Genomic DNA, 23,796 nt, shown 5'->3' with positions numbered 1-23,796 from the left:
TATGGGGGGGTGGTTGTTAGGCCCTCTAGGGGGGTCGGGGGCATGCTCACCTTTTGAAAACGTTATATATTTTGAAGGCATCAATCAGTTTTGTATATTTTAAGGAACGTTGTATATTTCTTTTGAGGAACGTTTGTTTATCTTGCTTGCATTGCATTTTGCTCACAGCCCATCCGAATGTTCCATGCTCATCGGAAAAGCAAAATTGACACGTCTATGTAGTAGTATACTTGTTTCTCTTTACAATATTTTTTAATAATTGGTCAATGTTAAAAACATATGAGGCCAAGGCACTCAAGAATGTAGAAAATATATAAAAAGCCTTTTATTCATGGCTATAACATTTAAAAATTTCACATAGCCACACACAGATTTAATTTAGCTTTAAAAAAGTCTTATAAAGAGGCCCGAGATTAAAACTATCTGTAAAATGCAAAATGATTTAATCTGCTTCATCCTCAACTGCACTTCAAAAATGTAGGCCATATGTTTTTTTTTTTAACTTAATTTATTTAGCTTACATCTTGTTGCTAGAATGCATATTGCTTGTCTGTTGGGATCAAGAAAAACACTGATTTGACAGGCTAAATCAACTGCACCCTGTACTTGCTCTCCACACCACTCTTGCGATTTACAGACTGCAATCTTTTGTCAATTTGTTTGTTCTATTGGTGTAAACTGCCTTCGCCAGCAAGAAGGGATATTTGCACTTAGTTTATTTTAAATTAAACTGAAATTACATTTAATTAGGTACTTTAAATTGAATGTAATGCTTTACGCATTGGTTTTAGATTATGGCCTCTTCTGTCTTGCCTGACCACTGTCTTTAAGTTTTTCATATTCTATGGAGTAGACCAAAGGGCCACCACAGTTTCAAAGAATCACAAATTGTGGCACTAGCATCCTTAACCCCTGGAATGATGGCCCGACAAGCCAATGCTGGTACTCTTCCACTGCCATTACAACGTAAATATTTTTAACCAATAATGACTCTGAATGAAGATTTCCTAAGTGAAATCAGAGACACTCAAGGCCAAACAGCAGAGGTGCCCTCCTAAGAGGCTGAGCACAACACACTGATTGTGGGTGACTATTACCAGACATGTAGGTGGCTAAGCTACCACTATGTGCTGCCTGCCCAGAACAACATTTTGGATTTAAATAAGTAACTTCACAACACACTGATAAACCATCAATCTAGCTTTTCAAAACACTTTTAATTTGGTGAGAGTGGACCAGTTTCAGTCGGTGGAACATGTTCTCTCTGGTGCTAAATCTAAATACATGGCTTTTTTAATATAATAAAAGTGCTGCGCTTCGCTGCTTATTTATGCCTAACAACTTCATGCCTAACAACAATCCTTAGTTTTAAAATCACTGTAAACCACCGATTCTTGGGGATTCTTACTGCTTCATTAATTCAATTGCAGCCTTTTTCAATTTGATAAGGACACTATTTAATATCACGATTCTGATTAGTTTGATTGACAACTTTGCCAAAGCAATGGTGCAAAACTCAATGTTAACTCAATGATCTTTTGTTATAAGAAATGTAAACATGTTTTCGGTTCATTATGAGACTGACAGGCCGCCAGAATCTAGGTAATTACTTGGAAAAACGTTGGTGTATGGCATAGGGATGTCACTTGTTTAAGAAGTTTAATTTAACTAAAAATGAAAATTCACACGTGCGAGTAATCATTTTATAAGTAGGTTTAGAAGTCAGTATATTGAATGTTTTTCCTTTCTTTTTTTTTTTTTTGTTCAGTTTATTATAATAATCAGTTGTTTAACTCATTTCCTTGCTCCTGTTTCAGGTTGTAGTCTCCAAGACCACCAGTGCCAAGCTGGAGAGTGAGCTGAAGCAGGAAAAGGCCAACCTGCTGGATATGCAGAAGATCTTGTGTGATGAACGCAAGCTTATGTCTGCCATGGACATGGAGCACCAGAGTCACCTGGTAGAAATGGAGCAGAGACACCAGGAGAAGGTCTGCTTTCTTAGAAGGTCCTCATAGATGTTTAGCTGCTATTTTCATAGTAATAAAGGCAAAGAATTAGTTGAATTGGTTCCATTTTATTTTCCATTTAGTTTTGACATTTAATAGCAAGTAGATTTTTCTGCTAAAGTTTAATTATTATTTTTACACTACTAAGTTTTATATTTTTCTTAAAGTTTAATTGACAATTTGTCATTTTAATTGTTTTATACTTGTGAATTATTTTTATGCTGCAGAACCATTTAAAATGTGATTATTATGGTGACCAGTTACAGTATCTAAAGTATACACTTTCCCCTTAAGTACATAGTGTTGCTGATATATTGGCCTTTCACTCATTCCTTGTGTCTGATGTGTCCAGGTACTGTATCTCCTCGGTCAGCTCCAGAGTAAGCCTGTGGCACAGGAGAAGCGGGAGGAGCAGCAGGAGGAGGTGTCCAAACGGGAGCAGGAGCTAATGCAGCGTCTAAAGTTTCAGGTGTGAATGTCTCCATACATTCCATGTATTCTCTTGTAGATGTCAACCAATATTGTTTTTTATTTGTATTTTTTGCTGATGGATATCTTAGAGAGCAGGGTGATCAATATAAAGCCGGTATACATCGCACTCTAATTTAAAGATGGTAAATACACATGGAATACAATTTCTGAAATTACATTTATTTTTAACATTTACTGAACTAGAAATGCATAATTTTAATAAGGAATTGTATGAAAAAATAAATAAACTTTATATAAAGAAAAATCTGTAAAATAAACTTCAGAACTTCAGTCTGTAATCCTATTGTACTATTTTTCACAATGAAATGGTTAAAAATATGGGTGGTGGTAACGGAAGTAAACACTAACCAACAGTGCAGGCAGTTATCTGGTAAGTCTGTGTGCACTGTGAATCATATTTTTTCAGATCAAGACAAGGTAATGTTCATTTTACTTGGAGTACAAAGGGATTTGACATGAATACAACATAGTGGCCACTAGGGTTGGGTATCGTTTGAATTTTAACGATTTTGCTTATCGATTCCAATAAAGTTAGATAAAGATACCCTTAGATGATATTCACATTTCGTCATATTGCAAAACATTTGATTGTAGCTGAATATCTTAAACAAAAAATCAACAAGCTAAAGAACACTCACGCAAGGAACGTTTGCGTTTCAAACATTAAAGACAAGTAAACGCTCAGTAATTAATAACGAACAAATAAAAAATTAGCAATCACAACATAGATACAACTGAACAAAGATACAATTGAAATAGTGTTTTCAGGTATTCAGCTACAGAAACGATCAAATGTAAAATACTGCACTTTATAAATAAAATATACATTACAAATATAGTTAGTTATTCAGTCAAGAGCAAGTGAATTTTCTTAGTCTTTTGTTGTTTGATTTGTGTTATTATAGAGAATGGCAGCAGGAATATTAGACTGCTGTCACTTTAAGAGTTGCCCAATATAGTTACACATGCCTGCAGCTCTGGTTTAAAGTCATATTGAAATGTTCACAAAGGAATCGATAAGAGGAATCGAAATTTTAATTTTATTAAAATTTAAAGAAATCCGATTCTTGACCTCTAGTCGATTCCCAACCCTAGTGGCCACCTGGTTAAAGTGCAGCATACTGTGAAATCAAGGATTTAAAAATGGTCGATCTTGCAATTCAGTGACCACTCCTGAACTCTCCTGTCTGCATCCAGTTCACATGGACCGTCCGTTTTGCATAGTTTACATGTTTTTATGCAGTCTATAAATGCGCACTTCAGAATATCTCACAGCTTGATTCACCCAGATAAATAAATGCATATGTGCAGAATGCTGATGGTAGATGAAGGTATTAAAGCGTTTTCCTTTGTTTTTCCTTTCTAATGCTTTTTGTATACTGTTTACTTTCTTTGATTACCAGTTCTAACAATTTATTAGACAGAACTGTAAACAGAGACCGTAAACTAATGAACTCTGAGAATGGGAACTCAGGTACTGGTGATCTCAGCACTGTCAAAATGTTCTCTCTCACTCTGTACCAAAAATGATTACATGTCTGAGTTTTGGTAGAAGTTTCATTGTGTAATATGTAAAAGACAATGCAGTCATTGACATTTAAATGTGTGCAGTAAAACCTAATTACATATTAGACATGACATCCATTCAGCAAATAAAATAGTGAACATTTAAACATTTAAATGTATGGTCTGTTTTCTGTCACAGGAAGAGGAAATTGGAAAACTGCGAGAACTCGATGATCAGAACCAAAAACTTAAGAATGAAAATGAACAATACAAGCAGGTAAAAGTCTTTTCGTTCACAAATTCATACCATAATTTAGCAAAGTGGGAACTGAATTTCACGATTGAGTTTTCCATAAGTTGTGCTTGCTAATTTCTGAACCCTGAAAACTTTTGTTTTGGGGGTGGATCTCCACAGAAATTACTTCTGGCCCAGCTGACCAGTGCAAAGAAAGTCCTTTCTTCTGTGAATGAGTCACCTGATACATCTTTTGAATATGTTCCACCTAAGGTAAACCTGCAACACCTGGAAAAAAACAATTTTAGAGATCTATTCTGACCACTGTCTTTCCCCTCCCCTACATCTAGCCTAAAGCCAAAAGCCACTCCACTGCTCGGGCACGTCTGCAAGAGCCCATAGATCTTGATGAACTCATCTCTCCATCAGAGTCTGAGAAGGAAGAGGACGAGTGGGTTCCAGAGAAAAACGACAGAACACGACGAGGCTCCAAAAAGTCGAAAATGAATGGGGTAAGTTTTTGATGGGGATACATGTAAATCTTGAGACTGTCATAAATATTTCTCTCTCTCTCTCTCTCTCTCTCTCTCTCTCTCTCTGTGTATGTGTGTGTATATATATATATATATAATATATATATATATATATATATATATATATATATATATATATATATATATATATTAGGGCCGTGACATTAACGCGTTAATTTCGATTAATTAATCTGAGACAAAATAACGCGTAAAAAAAAATTAACGCAGATTAATCCATTCCGTATTGACCTTTGAACCTGGAGCCGTTCTAGCCACAATTCGACTGAAAATGAAGGAGGGAGACGAGAACACGCTGGCGCTGCCTGGATCATTGATTGGAACATTTACTTATAAAAAAACAGCCGGCATTTCAACGTTGATTCACCGGTGAACGTAAGGGACCAAGGTCGAATCAATGTTGGATTATGTTTCGATTGTGCAAAACGAATCAACGTTGAAATCGTGACGTTGTTTCATTGTTGATTTCGTGACGTTGTTTCACCGTCTCTTCTTTCAATATGGGTGAATAAAGATAGTATGTCGACGTTGTTGAACCAATGATGAATTATGCTTCGGTTTTGCAAATTGAATCAACGTTGATATCGTGACGTTGTTTCACCGTATTACCTGGCTTTCATCATGGGATAATGAGTCATGACAATGCTGACTGAATTTGTGATTAACTGTACACTAAAATATTGTTAACTGTCAAATTACTTGCAGCAATGGCTTAATTAAACACATTTAATAAAAATATAACACATGCTCAAGATTGTAAAACAAGTTTTATTCTGAAAAAACAAAAGTCTAAAAATACTTTCTAAAACAGATGAAAAACATCTCAAACTTTAAATTTCAGCATTTTCGAAGTAATGTTAAAAACCTGTAAAGCAAGTGTAAATGTTTATAATTTAATGTTTAATATCAAATGTATAATTTAATAATGTTCAGTAATTTAATAATGTTCAATTGTATTGATTATTTGCTAGGCACAATTATTTCAATGCTCACCCTTTGAACATTATTTCAATAACATGTTCAACACAATTATTTTTAATTGATTGACAGCCCTAATTTATATGCAATTAAAATGCGATTAATTTCGATTAATTACAAAGCCTCTAATTAATTAGATTAATTTTTTTAATCGAGTCCCGGTCCTAATATATATATATATATATATATATATATATATATATATATATATATATATATATATATATATATATATATATATATATATATATATATATATATATATATGTATGTATATATATATATATGTATATATATATATATATATATGTATATGTATATATATATATATGTGTATATGTATATGTATGTGTGTGTGTGTATATATATGTATATGTATATATATCTATATATGTATATATGTATGTGTGTGTATATATATATATATATATATATGTATATATATGTATATATATGTATATATATGTATATATATATATATATATATGTATATGTATGTATATATATGTATGTGTATATATATGTATATATATGTATTAGGGCTGTCACGATGTTAGATTTTTCACACCACGGTTATTGTGGCCAAAAGAATTCACGATATCGATATATCGCGATATCTATAGAATCTATGGGGGGGTACTCAATCTATGGCAAATTTTTGTGAAGGAAGACAAGCATGTGAAGTTTAACTGTAGCCAAACACTGTCTGAAGGTTTCCTGCAGAACTGAAAAGCTCTTAAACCTGTTATTGCACTGGCGCCAATAAAGTCATGCAGATAGCAGATTTGAATTAAAAAAATCAAGTGCAAATACAAATACAAAAATAAGATGATTAAAGAAAACGGGGTTCTTAATTTTAAGAATCACCCTTTATTAAATATATGAACACAGAAACCCCCTGTTAACAGTTAATGTCACGTTTCCCATTCCATGATGACTAGTAAAATAATAGCCGCGTCGCATCTATGACAACTCAAGGTATTGCACACCGGACACGCACTTTCGCAGTTTATGGCCAGCAATATCATTATGTTTAAGGACATTATGGAATTGAGATAATGTCTGTACTATGTTATGATTATACTGTACAATTAAATACAATAGTTGCTGAGTCTGTGATCTGAACACTTTTTTCTGCGCTCTGTGTCGCGGCAAGATTTTGAACAAGGTCCTGAGCCGTTGCTGGGCGCCGCGGACAGACGCCGAATAGAACCGCGCTGTGCTTCTCGTCCGGTGTGTGTACACTCATACAGAATGTGTTCGAATTTTAAAGACGTGGCGCTGCGCTTCTCGTCCGGTGTGCGACCACCTCTAAGGTGCTGTTTTCTTTGAAGCCGAAGAACTCTGTTGTTAATACTGGCGAGCTCAGCTTACTTTTTTCGGGTGTGGACAGAGTGTTTCACTCTAGCTGCGCGGACGAGCGCTGCGTCTAGAAAACGCCAATATCGCCAATACCGGTATATTGTATTGCTCTAAATTAACACGATGTCGATATTTCATGCTTTGAATATCACGATTATCGTCAATACCGGTATATTGCGACACCCCTAATATGTATATGTGTATATATATGTATATGTGTATATATATATGTATGTATATATGTGTATGTATATATATATGTATTAGGGGTGTGCATTGGCACTGCCCTCACGATTCGATTCGATTACGATTCACCAGGTAACGATTCGATTCAATTCGATTCTACGATGCATTGCGATGCATCAAAATTCTACTGCACACAACAAGGCAAAATTTTCATCAGTCATGAGGCAATACAACAGTCAGATATTGAACAACAGATTTTATTGGCTGCTATGTGTGTATTATCACTCTCCTGTATCTTTGACATAAATGTCATTAAATAAAATAAAATTGAATGGTACAGGGTATTGGATATGACATTTTCAAACCTGAAAAAGAAAGCATAAATCACTGCTTTCAGTGCTTTGAATGAGAAATGTTTCTCTTCTCACTGCTTGAGAACCATTTGAAATTAAATTCCAACTTTATTGTCCAACTCAAGGCCAGAAAATAAACAGTGTAGGGTGTAACGGTTCACAAAATTCATGGTTCGGTTCAATAGGCTACGATACACTTGTGTCACGGTTCGGTACGTTTTCGATACAGCAAAAAGAAAGAAATGCCAGAGAAATTTCCTTGATTTTTTTTTTTTTATTCTTTTTTTATTAGAACTAAAGTATGACTTTTTTTTTTCTTTGAGCAGTGATGGAGCTATAATTGACTCTTCTTAGGAGCATATAAAACAAAACAGCTCCTTGGAAAAAATTAAATGTAATATTTTGTGCTTATAAACAAATGTTTATTTTAGTTCAGATTAACATTTGAGGGCAGCAATGTTATTCATAATGTCGAAATAAATCCGACATAACGTTACTTGAAAGCATTATAGCCTACTATTCCTGCCAAACTTCCAAAGTTGCAGTTAGTGTTACTACAGTAAATCCATGGTGAATATTGCAGATCTGTGGACACTGGATAGTTCATTCATGTCACAATGTTTCTTCCTGGTTTCCACGTCAGCGCTGTTTGATCCGTTAATAACGGAGAAATGTGAATGTTTCTCACTAGATCTCGCAGCGATGTTATTACTTTAGTGGCGAGTTCAAATGCTTTCTTTACTGGATCTCTTAGCGTTGTGTAGTATAAGATCGGCTCGCGCTGCGTTGGTCCAAACTGATAAACAGTCCGTCACGAGTAGCTCAGTTTCGTTCCGCTTACATTGCGTTTGCCATTTGATGTTGTGGTCGCGCCAGCGTCTACATTATGAGCGCGCTCGCGACGCGCTTACATTTGAAATAACCGTTCGGTTTGAAAATGCGTGCCTTGTACCGAACGGTTTAGTACGAATACGCGTACCGTTACACCCCTAAAACAGTGACATAATCGATTATGGCACTTTGCCGCATCGATGCTGAATCGTGCATGCCCCGCATTGCGATGCATCGCCGAATCTATTATTGTTGACACCACTAATATGTATATGTATGTGTGTGTGTGTATGTATGTATATGTGTGTATGTATATGTGTGTATGTATATGTGTGTATGTATATGTGTGTATGTATATGTGTGTATGTATATGTGTGTATATATATGTATATATGTGTGTGTATATATGTATGGTATGTATGTAAAGGGCTTCAAAAGTTCAGTGCTGGGTAGATTACTTGCTTTACTTGGTTACTGATTCCAAATTACGTGAAAAATATATTATATTCTTTATCAACAACATAAAGTGCATTTAATACTAAATTGTCAGGGTTTCCCAGACTGGGGTTTGTGGTGGAACTGCAGGGGTTTTTGAGTTTAATGAAAAGCTATTAAGTTACTAAGTTAAGTTAATGAAAAGCTATTAAATAAAAACACCAAGATAAAGCACTTACTTAAAATGTAAAAAAAATATATATATATTTGTTTACCTGCATGTCATGTGAACATTAACCGACATCAGAGAACCGTGAACTCAATTTTATTATTTATTATAATTATTGACTTCAAATCTCAGGGGGTACTTCAAGTAAATATAATAGGTTTTATAAGTAAAATAAAATCAGGTTCAGCTGATGAAAATGTTGGGGAATCCCTTTATTGCATGGAAATATGAAATGTCGTAATTTATAACTGATTTTATCCTATAAGGGTAAAATATTGTTAGCAAATTTTCTGAAACTTAACACATTCAAATGCATTTTCACTTTTCTGCAAATTACTGAAAAGGTCATGGTGGTTAAAAAAGAAAGAAAAAAAAGCAGCTTTATTTACATTCCATTTCATCTTGTTACTATTAGGGATGTCCCGATCCGATCCACGGCATCGGTATCGTGCCGATACTGGCCCAAAACGCTAGATCGGATATCGGAGGGGAGAAAAAAATGTATCCGATACTAATGACCCGATACCCATTAGGGGTGGAACGGTAGGTTACGTATTCTTACTGAACGTACATTCGGTGCATGGATTTACACAGAGAATACACGGTATAAAAATAAATAAATCTCGCGTGCACATTAGTTAATGTAATACAGAACTAACGTTACTGTTAGATACGCGCATATGCGGGTTCTTTAGGGACACCTAATCTGTAGCCCGCCTTAGCTCTGAACGCGCGTCTATATCGCTTCAAACGCTCACTTTATCATTATACGCGCGCGGCGCGTCCTATTCGCTTTGGACGCGCGAATGGATTCAAACTGTTCAAGCATCGAACTAGACGCGATAGACGCAAATTTGACGCTCTATTCGCGTTTGGTGTGAACGCAGCAAAATTAACAGGCTGCAATGTCAAGATTGCAATGCTGGAGTGTGTGTGTGTGTGTCAGAGAGAAAGAGGCACGGGCGCGATCGAACAGTGGAAACATAAAAACATACTCCGTCATTTTCATACAGGACATCATTAAAACTGCAAAAAGTGTTTAGCCTACTTATATTTGTGTAAAACACAACATTGTGCTTTTGTCAAACTGTAAACTCTTGTCAAACTGTAACTGTCACCCAACCAAAATCACACACACACACGCTGTTTAAAAGCAAAAATGATCTCATCTTTTGGACATTCATCATATTGCATTGGTTTTCATTTCTTGTCCTAAAACACAGCACTAATCTGTTTATTTTTAAGTTACACATTCTACATTGAATAAAAAAGAAAATCAAATGTGTTTTTAAAAGTAGTATTATTTTATACAGAAATAAATTATTTATAATTCAGATGAGAATAAAGTTAAAGTTAATTAAAATTTTAAGGAAACAAATATATTGATCTGAAATATAGCTAATTAATTTTAAATTCATTCAGGTTACCAAACATATCTCAAGGTCTTTTGAATAAAGGGTGGCAGTCTTTCATTATCAACTGTTGTTATGGACTATATACTGGAGAAGTATTTGTTCTCCATTTGAGTGAGATGTTTTTATGTGGCTAATTGAGCAAAGTGCTTCCATTTATATTTTATTATTATAGTTCAAGAATAAAATAAAAATATTGGATTGGTATCGGCAAATAGCCAAAGCTTCGGTATCGGTATCGGAAGTGAAAAAGTGGTATCGGGACATCCCTAGTTACTATATTTCATTTGGAACTCACATGTGAAAGTCAAAAACTTCACCGCCTGAAAAGTATTAGTGTTTCAAAAAACACAACAAAAAAAAAGAAAAGAGAAAAAGACTTTGCTTCTTTCTTGGAATTCCAAATCAATTATTGTAGCACAAGTGAAAATCAACAAGACTTCTTTTTCAGTGTACCCCACATGTACTTTCCACATATAAATTGACTTTGACTAGTCATTGAGGCCAATAGGCAATGGCATTTGACCTTTGGTTGTAGTATGGATCACATCTTCCAAGCTGCTGTATTTTGCAAAAAAATACGTCATCTGCAAAAACTTACAGCACTACAAGTGTAATTCAAGTCAGTTCAGAGATCAAGCCAGACGCGAAGATGTCAAAGTGTGTGTACATTTAACGAGGATCTTCAAAAAAGAGTTCAAGTTATTATGCGCAGTAAGTTGTGAAAAAAGAACTTGTGGTATCGTGCTGAGTGACGCGTACCAGAAGCTCTCTCAGACAGTCATGAATTCACTTCTCTTTGCGCCTCAATGGTCAAATACAGACACCGTTGTCAAAATGCCCATCATGTGGAGTATCACACGTAAATAGTCGGTTATGGCTAAAACTGGATATCTGTCATTATACTGTATTACTGGTAGATCCAAGCATTCAGTCTTAAAGTGACAGCAGCCTTTAACATTAATGACACAGACATGTATTTATCAAGGAATAAAAGATGTCAAATAAATGTATACATGTTAAATAAACCTACTGTACCTGGGAAAACGTGGGGGAAATGAAAACGTCATTTTTTTTTTTTTCATATTTGTCAGTTTGTAATTTGCTTCATTCTTTTTTTTTTTTTTATATAGGCCTAATAAAAATAAAATAACTAAATTGTATGTATCGTTTTCATGAAATAAAATGTACTTTTTAATGCACTTTTTTTGTTGGAGGCATACAAAGTACGTTACATTCTTTCAGCAGTCAGTTATAGGCCTAATATACTGTAGGCTCAAAGATGGCCAAATAAAAATATTTTTAGGTTAACAATTTATTTATCTTAAGTTATATTGTGCCTTGTTGGTATGTCTGCTGGAATGTTAAAAAATATTTTTAAGTGTTAAATATTTTTAAATTGTAGTTTTGTATTTTTTTTTTTTTTTTTTTTTTTTTTTTTTTTTTGAAAAGCACATTTTGACTATTTGATTTATGCATTGGTGAAAAATTGACAAAATAAATAGAAAAAAAAAAGCGAAAAATCTCGTTCAGCCTTCGGTCAAGTGTTTCATTATATTCCTATTCGGGTAAGAATTTTCATTTCGGTGCATCCCAAGATATTTTTTATTAATTCTTTTAATTTATATGCATTTTCTGGTCTAAAATAAACTCACCATGGTGCCTTGACAATTGAGTTCATTTTCACAGCTTATTGCGCTTAAACGTAAAAATGCGCGCACAAATTTTCAAAATGCCCGTCTTAATGATGCCTATGTCTTAAGTGAGCACAAACAGTTGAGAAAGAAAACGTATCAGTATATTGGATCAGTGCAATCAGTCTTTAAATCTACTTTAAAAAAGACCTTTCATTTGTATATTTATTCTATTATTCTACTACTACTGCTTGTAATTTTATTTCTTATATTGTTTACTGTCTGTTTATGAATTCATTTCAAAATTTGAAATCAAGCTTCCTTGTGCGGTGTAATAAGCTATTGCATAAAAAGTAACCCCTTTGTAAAAAAAAAAAAAAAAAAATGCATAGAGTGAGCAAACATTTAGGATTAAGGTGAGATCATTGAGAATTTCATTTTCCAAAATAAACTTCAGGCACTGGTTTAATTGATATTTAAATTACAATACTTGGCATTTGGGCATTCAGTCATGTGACATTGTTCTCTGCCTGAAGTAAAGTCTGGCACAGTTGCTGCTTGTACTTATTTTTTAAATAGCATTAAAAGTCATTCATTTTAGTTGAATTTTTATTCTTAATTTACGTTCAAATTTAGTATAGCATATCTAAAATCATGTAAACATAGACTTTCATGGAGCATTTTGTCATGAATATTGTTTCAAGTCGTGGACATTTCTTGGTAAAAATCTGAATGAACCATGTAATTAAACATCTATTTTGTGGCTTTGCTTTTTTAGCGAGCCATTTATGTGTATGATTCTGTCTCCTCTAGTGTGCATGTCGGGGCCGCTGTGTTAACAAGCTTTGTCGCTGCCGCAAGGGAAAAATTACATGTGGAGAGAACTGTCTCTGTGACCCTGACAAATGTCGCAATATGGAGAACCGCAACAATGTGGTTAGTAGAATGTTCTTTTAAAGAGACAGGGGTTGTCGGTTTACCCTGTGAATGACCATGTCCTTATCTTATTTTTTTCTGCCATTGTCCTCAGGATCATACTGATACAAGTGAAGTTTCTAAAGAGCCTGCTGCCGTCCCTGAGGACCCCACAGCAGTCAGTTCTCTAGATTCTACATTTTTCAGACCTCCTAGTGTGCCACCTACTAAAAAGGTAAGAACAAGGGTGAAATTTTGTCTTTGACCAATTCTCTTCTGAAGGAATGGTTTAACTTTACACCATATGGAAATTCAGAAAATATGGCAGAATAAGAAAAGCAGACCGTTTAATGTGTGAGTAAATTAGAATTCATACATACAAGGATTGAGGATGTAGAAGGGACAATCTTCTATTGTGAACATGTTTTTAATCTCTAAATGAAATAGTCAAATGTCACTGTGGTTCAACTGTCAAAAGATATAAAGTGTTTGTTTTTTTGTGTGTGGGGGGGTGGTTACCTGGATTATCAGCAGACCTTGATTATCAGCAGACCTTGATTATTGCACAATATGGATCTCAACCCTATAATAAATTACAGTGGAAACTGTACTTGAAAAAAATCGTTATCCAGGGTTCCCACGGGTCCTTGAAATCCTTGAAAGTTTGTGTATATATATGTGTGTGTGTATATATATATATATATATATATATATATATATATATATATATATATATATATATATATATATATATATATATATATATATATATATATATATATATGTGTGTGTGTATATATATATATGTGTGTGTGTGTGTGTATATATGTGTGTATATGTGTGTTGTTTCCACACATTCAGGATAATGTTTGATTTATGTACTTTGCTGTGTTTAGTAATTGTAGCTTTATGCAAGTTAAGGCAGGTGATTTTAGTTTTTTTGGCGTCTCCATGGGGTCCTGTTCGGTATCGCTGCTTGACTCATCTGAAATTAAACGGGCTCTTTGTTGTTGCTCTGTCACATACTACACAGAAGAAAAAAAACTTCACAGAATTCACAGTGTTATATATATATATATATATATATATATATATATAATAGAATATATTAGGGCTGGGCAATATATCGATATAAAAAATATATCGATATATTTTTTTTAAATGCGATATGAAATTAGACCATATCGCATATCGATATAGTTCAAATTTGCGCTGTGATCCTTGCTCCAAGCAGCTGCTGACCCGGAGCTCTCTGCACTGCTCCACTCTGCGTGCGTGTTTAGAGTATGTTATGTTATGAGAGGCGAATCATGACTACTTCAGAAAACCCATATTTTTTAATATTTTTAAATGACTGTAGTGGCTCATACGAACATTGTATTAACAAAAACTATTTTGGGACTGCTATTTAATAGCTTTAGCATTAGGCATGTTTATTTATTAGTACTAGTCTTTAGTCATATTCTTACAATTTATGTTAAGTAAAGGGGGACAGTACTTGTGTGTGTTAACAAATTTTGTGTGAACGTGTTATAATTTGCATAGAGAGAGAGAGAGAGGCAAATTATAACCTTTACACAAAATTTGTTTATATATATATTCAATGTAAATTTTGCTAATCATAATTAATAAATTGTAATTACAAATACAATTCTGAGGGAATAATCGGCAATTATGATTTTTGTCATAATCGTGCAGCCCTAAGGTGAAGAAACCTGTTTAATATTTATTCATTTGATTTTGCAACTGTTCACTGAAATAGCCGGTTTCAATAAAACTACTTGTGACATGTCATATTTGGCTTTGGCTTTGACTTTGACTGAACATTTGCTCTCACTTTGCGGAAAAAATATCGGGATATATTCACCTTATTCCGCCCCGCCCACTTTTACTTCTGTCCAGTACTTCCGTTGTAAACCAACTTCCGGTTTAGCGGACCCTCATTCAATTTCGAGGAGAACTGCAGAGAAGTCTCACTGATAAAATGTCACATAAGATAAGCTAATTTGTGCCAAATGTGCTATGTACGTGTGTACCAACAGCACAGCACAGCAATGCACTGTTTCTCGGGGTAATTTTTAAACGACTTTTAGGTGTTTATATGACCCGTCTGCCTGTCTGATCGCAGCCCGGCCGATGTGTAGTGTTTAGCCTACATTAGCCACAAACATCTAATGTTGTAATGGTCTCACTACAGGACACATACACATGCTATACCTTGTTTGAAAGCTATGGTCCTCTAGAACAGGGGTTCCCAAACTTTTTCATTCGAGGACCCACCTAGACAAGTATAATCAATCTCAAGACCCACTTGCACTGGTGCTACCAACTTTCTCAGTTAGTCGCACCAGCATGATTTGGTCGCACATTTTTTTTTTTTTTTTGCTACATGCCATGGGATTAATCAATGCATGCTGATGATCTTAATCTGTATACCCTAGTTTTGCACTGATGTAAAAAGACTGACAGTGACAAGACCTCATGTTAGCAAAATATTTTAAACTTTTAATTCTTAAAAAAACAACAACAACAAAAAAACATGAATGTTCTTTAATGTTTGATTATAATTTTACCGTCTTCACATAGGGATGGGAAATGATCAGATTTTATCAATAAAAATAATGCCACTGACAATTCTGATTGTCGATCCGATTCTTTAACGATTCTCTTATCGATTCTTGATAGCACTGTGTGGAAAAATTTCATATGCTTTTCAAAAAAAACAAGGGGTTTTATTTATTTTAAAGCTTAAGCTTGAGTAAGCAAACTGTACTTTTTATGTAATGTAATAAATAGAACCTTATTGTAAAGTGTTACTGATTATACACCGATTCATACGTCTCCTGAGTTCACTGTTGGAAAGATCAGTTGTTTTAACCATTCATTAAAATGAATCGGTTCAAAGGAGTCATTAGTTCGCGAATTGGACGTGTGCATGTGCGCGTTGTGTGATTATCCCAGCAGTTAGGACATGGACATCCAAGATTTCTGTCAACACAGAAAACATTTCATCACTGGATTTTTTTTTTTCGTTTAATTAAAGTGTTGTTTTATGTCAGCTGAATGTCTGGGACGCTTTTCAGAGAAGATAAGGCAACTTATTTAGCACAATTCACACCCAGCAGTAATTCAGGAAAAAAAAATCTCCGAATGCTCCACATGAAACTTTGGTCTTCCGACCTTTTACCACCATGTTGATTTATTTTGATTAATATGTGCGAGGGAGAGAGAGAGAGCAAGACAGCGCTTAGTTTGAAGACGGTGAAGTCTTGTTATGTTTACACTTTCGCCTGGCTCCGAAGAGAGAGAGAGAGAGCGCGCGCGCGACCGAGTCTCTCTCTCTCTGCTCGACGTTCTTTCAGTTAAACATGCGCTGTGACAAGCGCAGCAGTTCATCTAATTACTCACCGATCAAATAAGATTTTGGCGGGACAAAAATTCACTTTGGCGGGCGCTAAAACTCACTTAAGAGTCGTTTGGTCATTAATCGGACTGGTTTTGTTTCACTCATCGTAACGTAAATTTAGCTGCAGCTAAGTGCCTTTGTGCGACCCACCTTTTCTCACTGTGCGACCCACAAGTGGGTCGCGACCCACAGTTTGAAAACCACTGCTCTAGAATTCAGTCGCTGGATTTATTTTACAGCCATTACTTGTTAGAGATCAAACCATAAGAAATTGCAGCTAGCAGTTAGCTAAGCTAACGTTACCCTCTTGTTCATCTAGTTGAGGCTCTACTTTCTTTCTACACCAGTTCGTGGCTATTTTTTTCTCATCTGTTGGCTATACACTGCAAATGTATCTGGTGATTAAGCAAACAAACTGTGGTGTAATAATGTTTCAAACTTTACATGTAGTAGTGTTTGTGCACATCTTCATAACTAAGTAATAGCTATTAGAAAGACACAGCTATTAAATAATTTGATTGTGGCATTGTTTCAAAAGCTTCAAGTGAAATGTACTTTAGTACGTTGCAGCAGTTGTTAATAACCATAGGCCAACGCATTTGGCTATAATATTATAGTCTATCTACTTATATCAAGACAGATAACAGATTGGACCAGGGCAAACAAAGCGCTTAATAGCTAAACCAGGAAGTGAGATTACGCGGATGGCGCCACCCAGTGCTACTTCCGGAATAAGGTGAATATCGTATATCGATATTCAGCCTAAATATATCGGGATATGACTTTTGGTCCATATCACCCAGCCCTAGTGTGTATATGGACACGTTTTATAAGAATCGCCCTTCAATCTGATTTTTTACTTTGCTGGATATAGCAAATTATGACAAAATTAATGTTAGACAAGATAAATGGCTTATGCTTAATTTCACAATTTCATAATTATTCGCGATTAATCGCACAACAAGAGTGTGATTAAATCCGATAAAAAATATATAGATTGACAGCACTCATAAAAAACTATATTTTATGTTTATTACAAATTATGCATGTGTATTGCAATCGAAATTATTCAACCCCCATTGCAAATCAGGTTTATTGGCAAAGTTTACACTCTTTCAGCTGTTTGCAATGAACAAATCAATCAAAAGTCATTGAAATAACTCAACACAACAAATGTTTCAAGTGGTTTCCCCAAATTTAACTAAAAATGCAACTTTTAATGACTTCTGCAGTTTCCAAATTTACCCCCTGGATAGAATCCCTCACAACAGCACAAATCTGCAAAAAAAAGGTGTTGTCTCAAGCACACCTGATGCAACTAATCAAGGGCTTCGTTAGTTGCACCAGGTGTGCTTGAGCTAGAACACAAAAAATATCTGAACTGGCTAGGTTTGTTGAGTCACGTTTGACTCCAATTTAGAAATATGGCTAAGTCAAAAGAATGGTCCAAAAAGTTAAGAGAAGGTATCATCGCCCTTCAAAAACAAGGAACAGGATACAAAAAGATAGTGAAGGCACTAAATATACCTAGAGACACAGTTGAAAGCCTAGTTTGCTAGTTTTGGGATTCTGTTCTGTGGAGCGACGAAACAAAACTGGAACTTTTCGGCCCTCTGGAAAAAGGTGCAAAAACACTGTTTTACAGTTAAAGCATGGTGATAACTTGGTGATGCTCTGGGGCTGCTTTGGTTCCTCTGGCACTGGAAACCTTCTGCGTTTGGAAGGCAAGATGAATTTGTTGAAGTATCAGGAAATCCTAGGAGAAAACGTCTGTGAAGAAGCTGAAGCTTGGGCATTATTGGACCTTCCAGCAGGACAATGATCCCAATCATACCTCAAATTCCACCAAGGCTTGGTTTCAGAAAAAGTCCTGGAAGATTCTACAGTGGCCATCACAGTCACAGGGGGACTTTAAAAATAAGCTGAAAATGTAGGCTGATGGCTTCAGCAGAAGCAAATACCATGGATTATCAACCTCGTAGCTCACAGTTGATCTGTCTTTAAAGGTTTATAATTTATCATTAAAAATCAATTTCCCTATAGAGAAACGGAATGGTTTTAAATACAAAAAAGCCCCTCATGGACGTCTCCCACAGACACAAAATAAAACAAACAACACAACGTAAAGTTCTCTATTTACGTGGTCCTCTCTCGTCCTTCACTGTCGTCGCTCCTTTTATGCTTCCGAAGCTCCTCTGTGAGAGATACGAGACCAGTGCGTCGCTCAGTTGGCACTCATCAGTAATCACGCCATTCGTCCTGCTCACCACACATGCCGTGTGATTTTTATTTATTTAGAGGAGACTAAAATGCTAATTGTGTTTGGTCAAAGTACGACAATTTATGAGAATGGTGTATTTTTACTACAGACTCGTGTTAGCGTCAGTCAGGGGTTTGAAATAACTTCCTTTTGTGAACTGATATGGTTTCCTGTTACAGAATGAGGCAGAAATTATATTTTATACACTGCCCGGACAAAAAAAAAAGTTGCTGTTTGGTTTTAAATTGGCAAATGAGTCTGTTTGGATCATTGTTGCAGTGATTATTATGTTTATATAATGTTATGTGTTTGGAAACAATTCTTCTAAAAGTGTGTAGCTTTACATTTCTTAAACAACCATGTAGGAAGACACATCATGGCCATATTCCGAGATGACAATGTCAAGATTCATCAGGCTCAAACTGTGAAAGAATGGTTGGGAGGAGCATGAAGAATCATTTTCACACATGAATTGTCTCCTTGGAGTCCAGAGCTTAAATTCATTAAGTCTTTGGGATGTGCTGGAGGAGACTTTACAGAGTGCTGGACTCTTGCATCGTCAATACAAGAGCTTGACCAAAAATTGATGCACCTCTTGATGGAAATGACATCGCAACATTTCCATGAAGAGGTGCATCACTGGACTACATGGAGTGGGCAAGGTTTATGACCTACACTGCAGTCAGCCACAAGGGGGCGATTGAAATGCGTCGGCTTCACTTTCAGGACTTGTGCGGCACACTTGGTTACACCACACTAGTTCGTTTAAAAAGTTTTGTTTAAATTTTTTTTTTATTATTATTATTTTTTTATCTTGGCCATTCTTATTTGTCATTGACCCTGAAAGTAACAGCATACTGCTTGTTGTCATGAATGTCATGAATAATTATGTCAAGGTAATTGGGAGTAAATTTTGACGTGTAGTAGGCTATTCCTTTAAGTCACTCTTGATTAAACACACTTGTTTGCTGTATCATAAACAGGAGATTGGAGACATGGGCTGCCTGCCTGCTAATCTGAAGCTTGAAAAAAAGCCAGTCGCTGCTGACAACGAGAGTGACAGCGATGACTCTGAAGCGATGAACAACACTTCCAGCTTCCTCCGGAGGAACAAGAGAGGCCTAAATAACTTCAAAAACAGCTTCTTCTCTGGCTGCACACCCATCCGTGAAGAACATTTGTAGTACAATAGTAGAATGTAATAGTTACGCCTGCTTAATTATCTTGTCGTCTTGTCTTTTTCATGTGGTTTAAATGTATACATTTGTTTGTTAAATTGGTAGTTTATCATTAATGGTAATTCATTTGAATTAATGGTTAATGCACTAACTAACAATATGAGCTGCACACATCAGGAGTAATTTTATAGATTAAGCAATTTGCCTGTATGACATTTGAAAGTCATGGTTGTAAATTTTATTTCTATTAAAAGTCTGTTGATTTAATTTTTATTTTTGTGGTGTTCATTTCTTAACATATTGCTGTTAAAATATCTAAATACACAATTCCTTTTTAAATTCTGCCTGGAAAAAGGCTGTTTTAGTCAAGTCACCTTTATTTATATAGCGCTTTTTACAATACAGATTGTATCAAAGCAGCTTCACAGTAATAACATGAAAATAATACAAAAAGTTTTTCTAGAAGAAAATTGCGTCATCGTCCTCAAGTAAGGAAGATCAATAATGTTGAATATGTCAGGAGTAATTTTATAGATTTTTAAGCAATTTGCCTGTATGACATTTGAAAGTCAATTGGCAGATCAAGATATAGGCAGATCAATAATGATGAATTTTGAAATTGAAATCATGAAATTTAAAAATTGAAATTTTGAAATCATGAAATTGAACTGAATTTTGTTCAGTTGATAAATGAACAAAAGTGTTGCCGCCTCCCATCTAATAAATCGCAATAAGCTTTGTGATTTGTCACTTCTGATATGACGTTTTGGCGCAACAGATCTTATAGCGCCTTCAGTTCAAGCGAAGCAGCAGTAAAATAGTTTCATGAGGTATGCAAATAGTTTGGGACGTCCCCTAAAAGAACTGGCCATTATTTTATTTTTTTATTAGATAAAAAAAATTTATCTTCAAAACACTGCAGTAAAATGGTTTTATAAGAGGTATGCATACACTCTTAAGAAAAATGGTGCTAAACAGTATCAAATTAGGGTTCTTCGGCTTGTAACAATAGCAGAACCCTTTTTATTAGGTTCCATAAATAACCATGCTTTGAAAGTGCTATATAGAACCTTAATGGTGTAGGCTAGTGACAATGCCCCCAAATTGTTCAGATACCCCTACCGGAGGTAGAACTAAACCCAACAATGTTTTTCCTCATCTCTAAGGTCTCCCATATATGAAATGGATTCTTGGCTCAAAATATTTTACTGCTAAGATTGTTACATTAACAGATATTGTTATATACCCCAAAACCAAAAAAGGACTAATATAGCCTGTCCGTATGGGAGTTAAGGCATATAAACTAATGCAGATCAATCACACAAGCTCTGAGAGCTTTTAAACGTGGCATGTTTGTAGTCAGGAAGTTGCTTTACCTACTAGAAAAGACTGGATGTGAATATCTTGATGTATGGAATAAATAGAGACATAAACACATACCTAAAATAAGCAGACATGCACAAATTGAATATCTATGCAGCAATACCAAATATGTAAATCTAGCACGACAAATCAGGGTGTTCTGCCACTCAATGTATGAGGTGTCTAAAATGAAAGAAAATGGAACACTGACATAATTTAGTCCAAAGCCCATTAGCAGTGGTGAGCAGAATGGTGAGAAATTCAAATATAAGATACATTTAATAATGAAACATTTCATATGGCACCTTGTACTATATGGAAACAAAGATTGATATCGAAAGATAACACCTTACCATAGCACAAACAGGAGACCAGGAGTCAGGATTGCAGTTTGACCTTAATGAGTCTTTTAATAAAACTATAACTTTACTTAACACAATACAAATTAAATTACTGTCTTAAAAAAAAAACAAACACTGAGGGGAATGAGCCCTCTCTTCTCAGGCTGTTGTTTTTTCTAACAGCAACCATTTGGAACATGAACTGCTTGTGGTAGCCATTCTGAGGTCAGCCCCCCATGATGTTACAACTGCAACACACCAATGTCACTCATCCACATTGTCATCAGTGACAAAGTGGGTCATATTTGGACAGTCTGGAAAGGGCAAGAGCAAAACTCTGTGCAGGTCAAACCTACTGAAAGACACTGGCATTTGGTGGCATCGCTGCCGTTTCTGTCTTTACAGTAAAGGTGGGTGATGTCTCTAACTTCTTTAGGTGCTGCTGGTGCCTTCTGGAACATTACAGGTTCAATGCACCCATCTTCTCTGAGCCTCCATCGTCTACCAACTGGGTTCCAGAGTGTTGCTGGAAGGCATCTTCTGTTGGGGGTAGATTTGCTGCTGACAAATCTGTGGTAGACGCTAGTGTACCTCAGCTCATCCAGGTTGGTTCAAGGATGCCCATCCACCTTTTTCTTTTGGCCATACAGAAGGAGGGCACACCTTCTTGCCACAGGCAAAGCCTTTTGCAGGCTACCAGAGAGTCCAAATTTGGTAATTTACTGTAACTTACAAAGATGGGTTTCAGGTTTGTGAAGGCAGTGGCCTTCCCAATTCTGTACAAACTGCTTGTGGTGTCACAACCCATTAGTGCGTGGCATGCAGGTAAACACTCACAAAGCACTGCTCCAAGCTTCTGAGCGATCAAACAGATAGGAACAAATCTTTCCTTAAGGCCATGTCCAGAGTGCATAAACACTGCTGAGGATCCAAACATCCCTTTGCTTGAATAGTACAGAAGCAAAACTAGTACATCTATATCATCACATTTGACAATTAGAAGAGAATGTGACTGTGCAAGATGTATTGCATGTAACACCAGCCTCGTGTCAGCCTCCTCATGGTCACTGTAAAGATCTTTCAAGCAGTCAATGCCTGACTTGCTAACCCTCTTAACCTCTTGTGAGGGCAGTGGCCTTCCCAATTCTGTACAAACTGCTTGTTGCAGAAATGAAAGCACTTGAACATGAACAACCAGAAGCATACACATTCATGCAGCAAGGTGGGTTTGTTATTCGCCGGTCTGAGCATCGAAGCTTCAACTGTGTGGCTACTGATCAGGCACTGGAGCAAACCATTAATCAAATTAATTAATCATGTCTTTCAGTAGGCTTGACCTGCACAGAGTTTTGCTCTTGCCCTTTCCCAGACTGTCCAAATATGACCCACTTTGTCACTGATGACAATGTGGATGAGTGACGTGTTGCAGTTGTAACATCATGGGGGGGCTGACCTCAGAATGGCTACCACAAGCAGTTCATGTTCCAAATGGTTGCTGTTAGAAAAAAAAAACCAGCCTGAGAAGAGAGGGCTCATTCCTCAGAGTGTTTGTTTTGTTAGATTGCCTTTTTTAAAATTTATTTAAGACAGTAATTTAATTTGTATTGTGTTAAAGGTTGTATCTATGATTTCAGGCCCCCCAAAAAAAGATCACATTCATCTAATCTTTCCTAACGATCCACTAGCTGCCCGCCCCATAAGCATGCCGTCAAAAAAACGCGTCTCTGTAGGCAGATTAAAAAAAAATATTTGGGCCTGAAATCACTGATACAACCTTTAAGTAAAGTTATAGTTTTATTAAAAGACTCATTAAAGTCAAACTGCAATCCTGACTCCTGGTCTCCTGTTTGTGCTATGGTAAGGTGTTATCTTTCGATATCAATCTTTGTTTCCATATAGTACAAGGTGCCATATGAAATGTTTCATTATTAAATGTATCTTATATTTGAATTTCTCACCATTCTTCTCACCACTGATAATGGGCTTTGGACTAAATTATGTCAGTGTTCCATTTTGCTTTTATTTTAGACACCTCATACATTGAGTGACAGAACACCCTGATTTGTCGTGCTATATTTACATATTTGGTATTGCTGGATTCAGCACAACCCCATCTTTCCAACA

General features: G+C 35.7%; 1 protein-coding gene across 1 annotated transcript in view; it reads left to right on the top strand.

The window, feature by feature from the left end:
• Window positions 1–20,236, top strand: part of kif4 (kinesin family member 4) — a 121,893-nt gene extending 101,657 nt beyond the window's left edge. Inside the window, exons 24-31 of the mRNA XM_084386917.1 lie at window positions 1,818–1,988; window positions 2,359–2,475; window positions 4,204–4,281; window positions 4,420–4,512; window positions 4,590–4,751; window positions 13,024–13,146; window positions 13,241–13,360; window positions 19,775–20,236. Coding sequence (XP_084243043.1) covers window positions 1,818–1,988; window positions 2,359–2,475; window positions 4,204–4,281; window positions 4,420–4,512; window positions 4,590–4,751; window positions 13,024–13,146; window positions 13,241–13,360; window positions 19,775–19,975 — 1,065 coding nt within the window. The 3' untranslated portion in view covers window positions 19,976–20,236. The remainder of the gene's footprint in view (window positions 1–1,817; window positions 1,989–2,358; window positions 2,476–4,203; window positions 4,282–4,419; window positions 4,513–4,589; window positions 4,752–13,023; window positions 13,147–13,240; window positions 13,361–19,774) is intronic.
• Window positions 20,237–23,796: the final 3,560 nt, after the last annotated feature.

This window comes from Rutilus rutilus, assembly GCF_951802725.1.
Source record: "Rutilus rutilus genome assembly, chromosome: 18".
Classification (NCBI taxonomy): domain Eukaryota; kingdom Metazoa; phylum Chordata; class Actinopteri; order Cypriniformes; family Leuciscidae; genus Rutilus; species Rutilus rutilus.
This window is presented reverse-complemented; position numbering and strand designations above follow the sequence as displayed.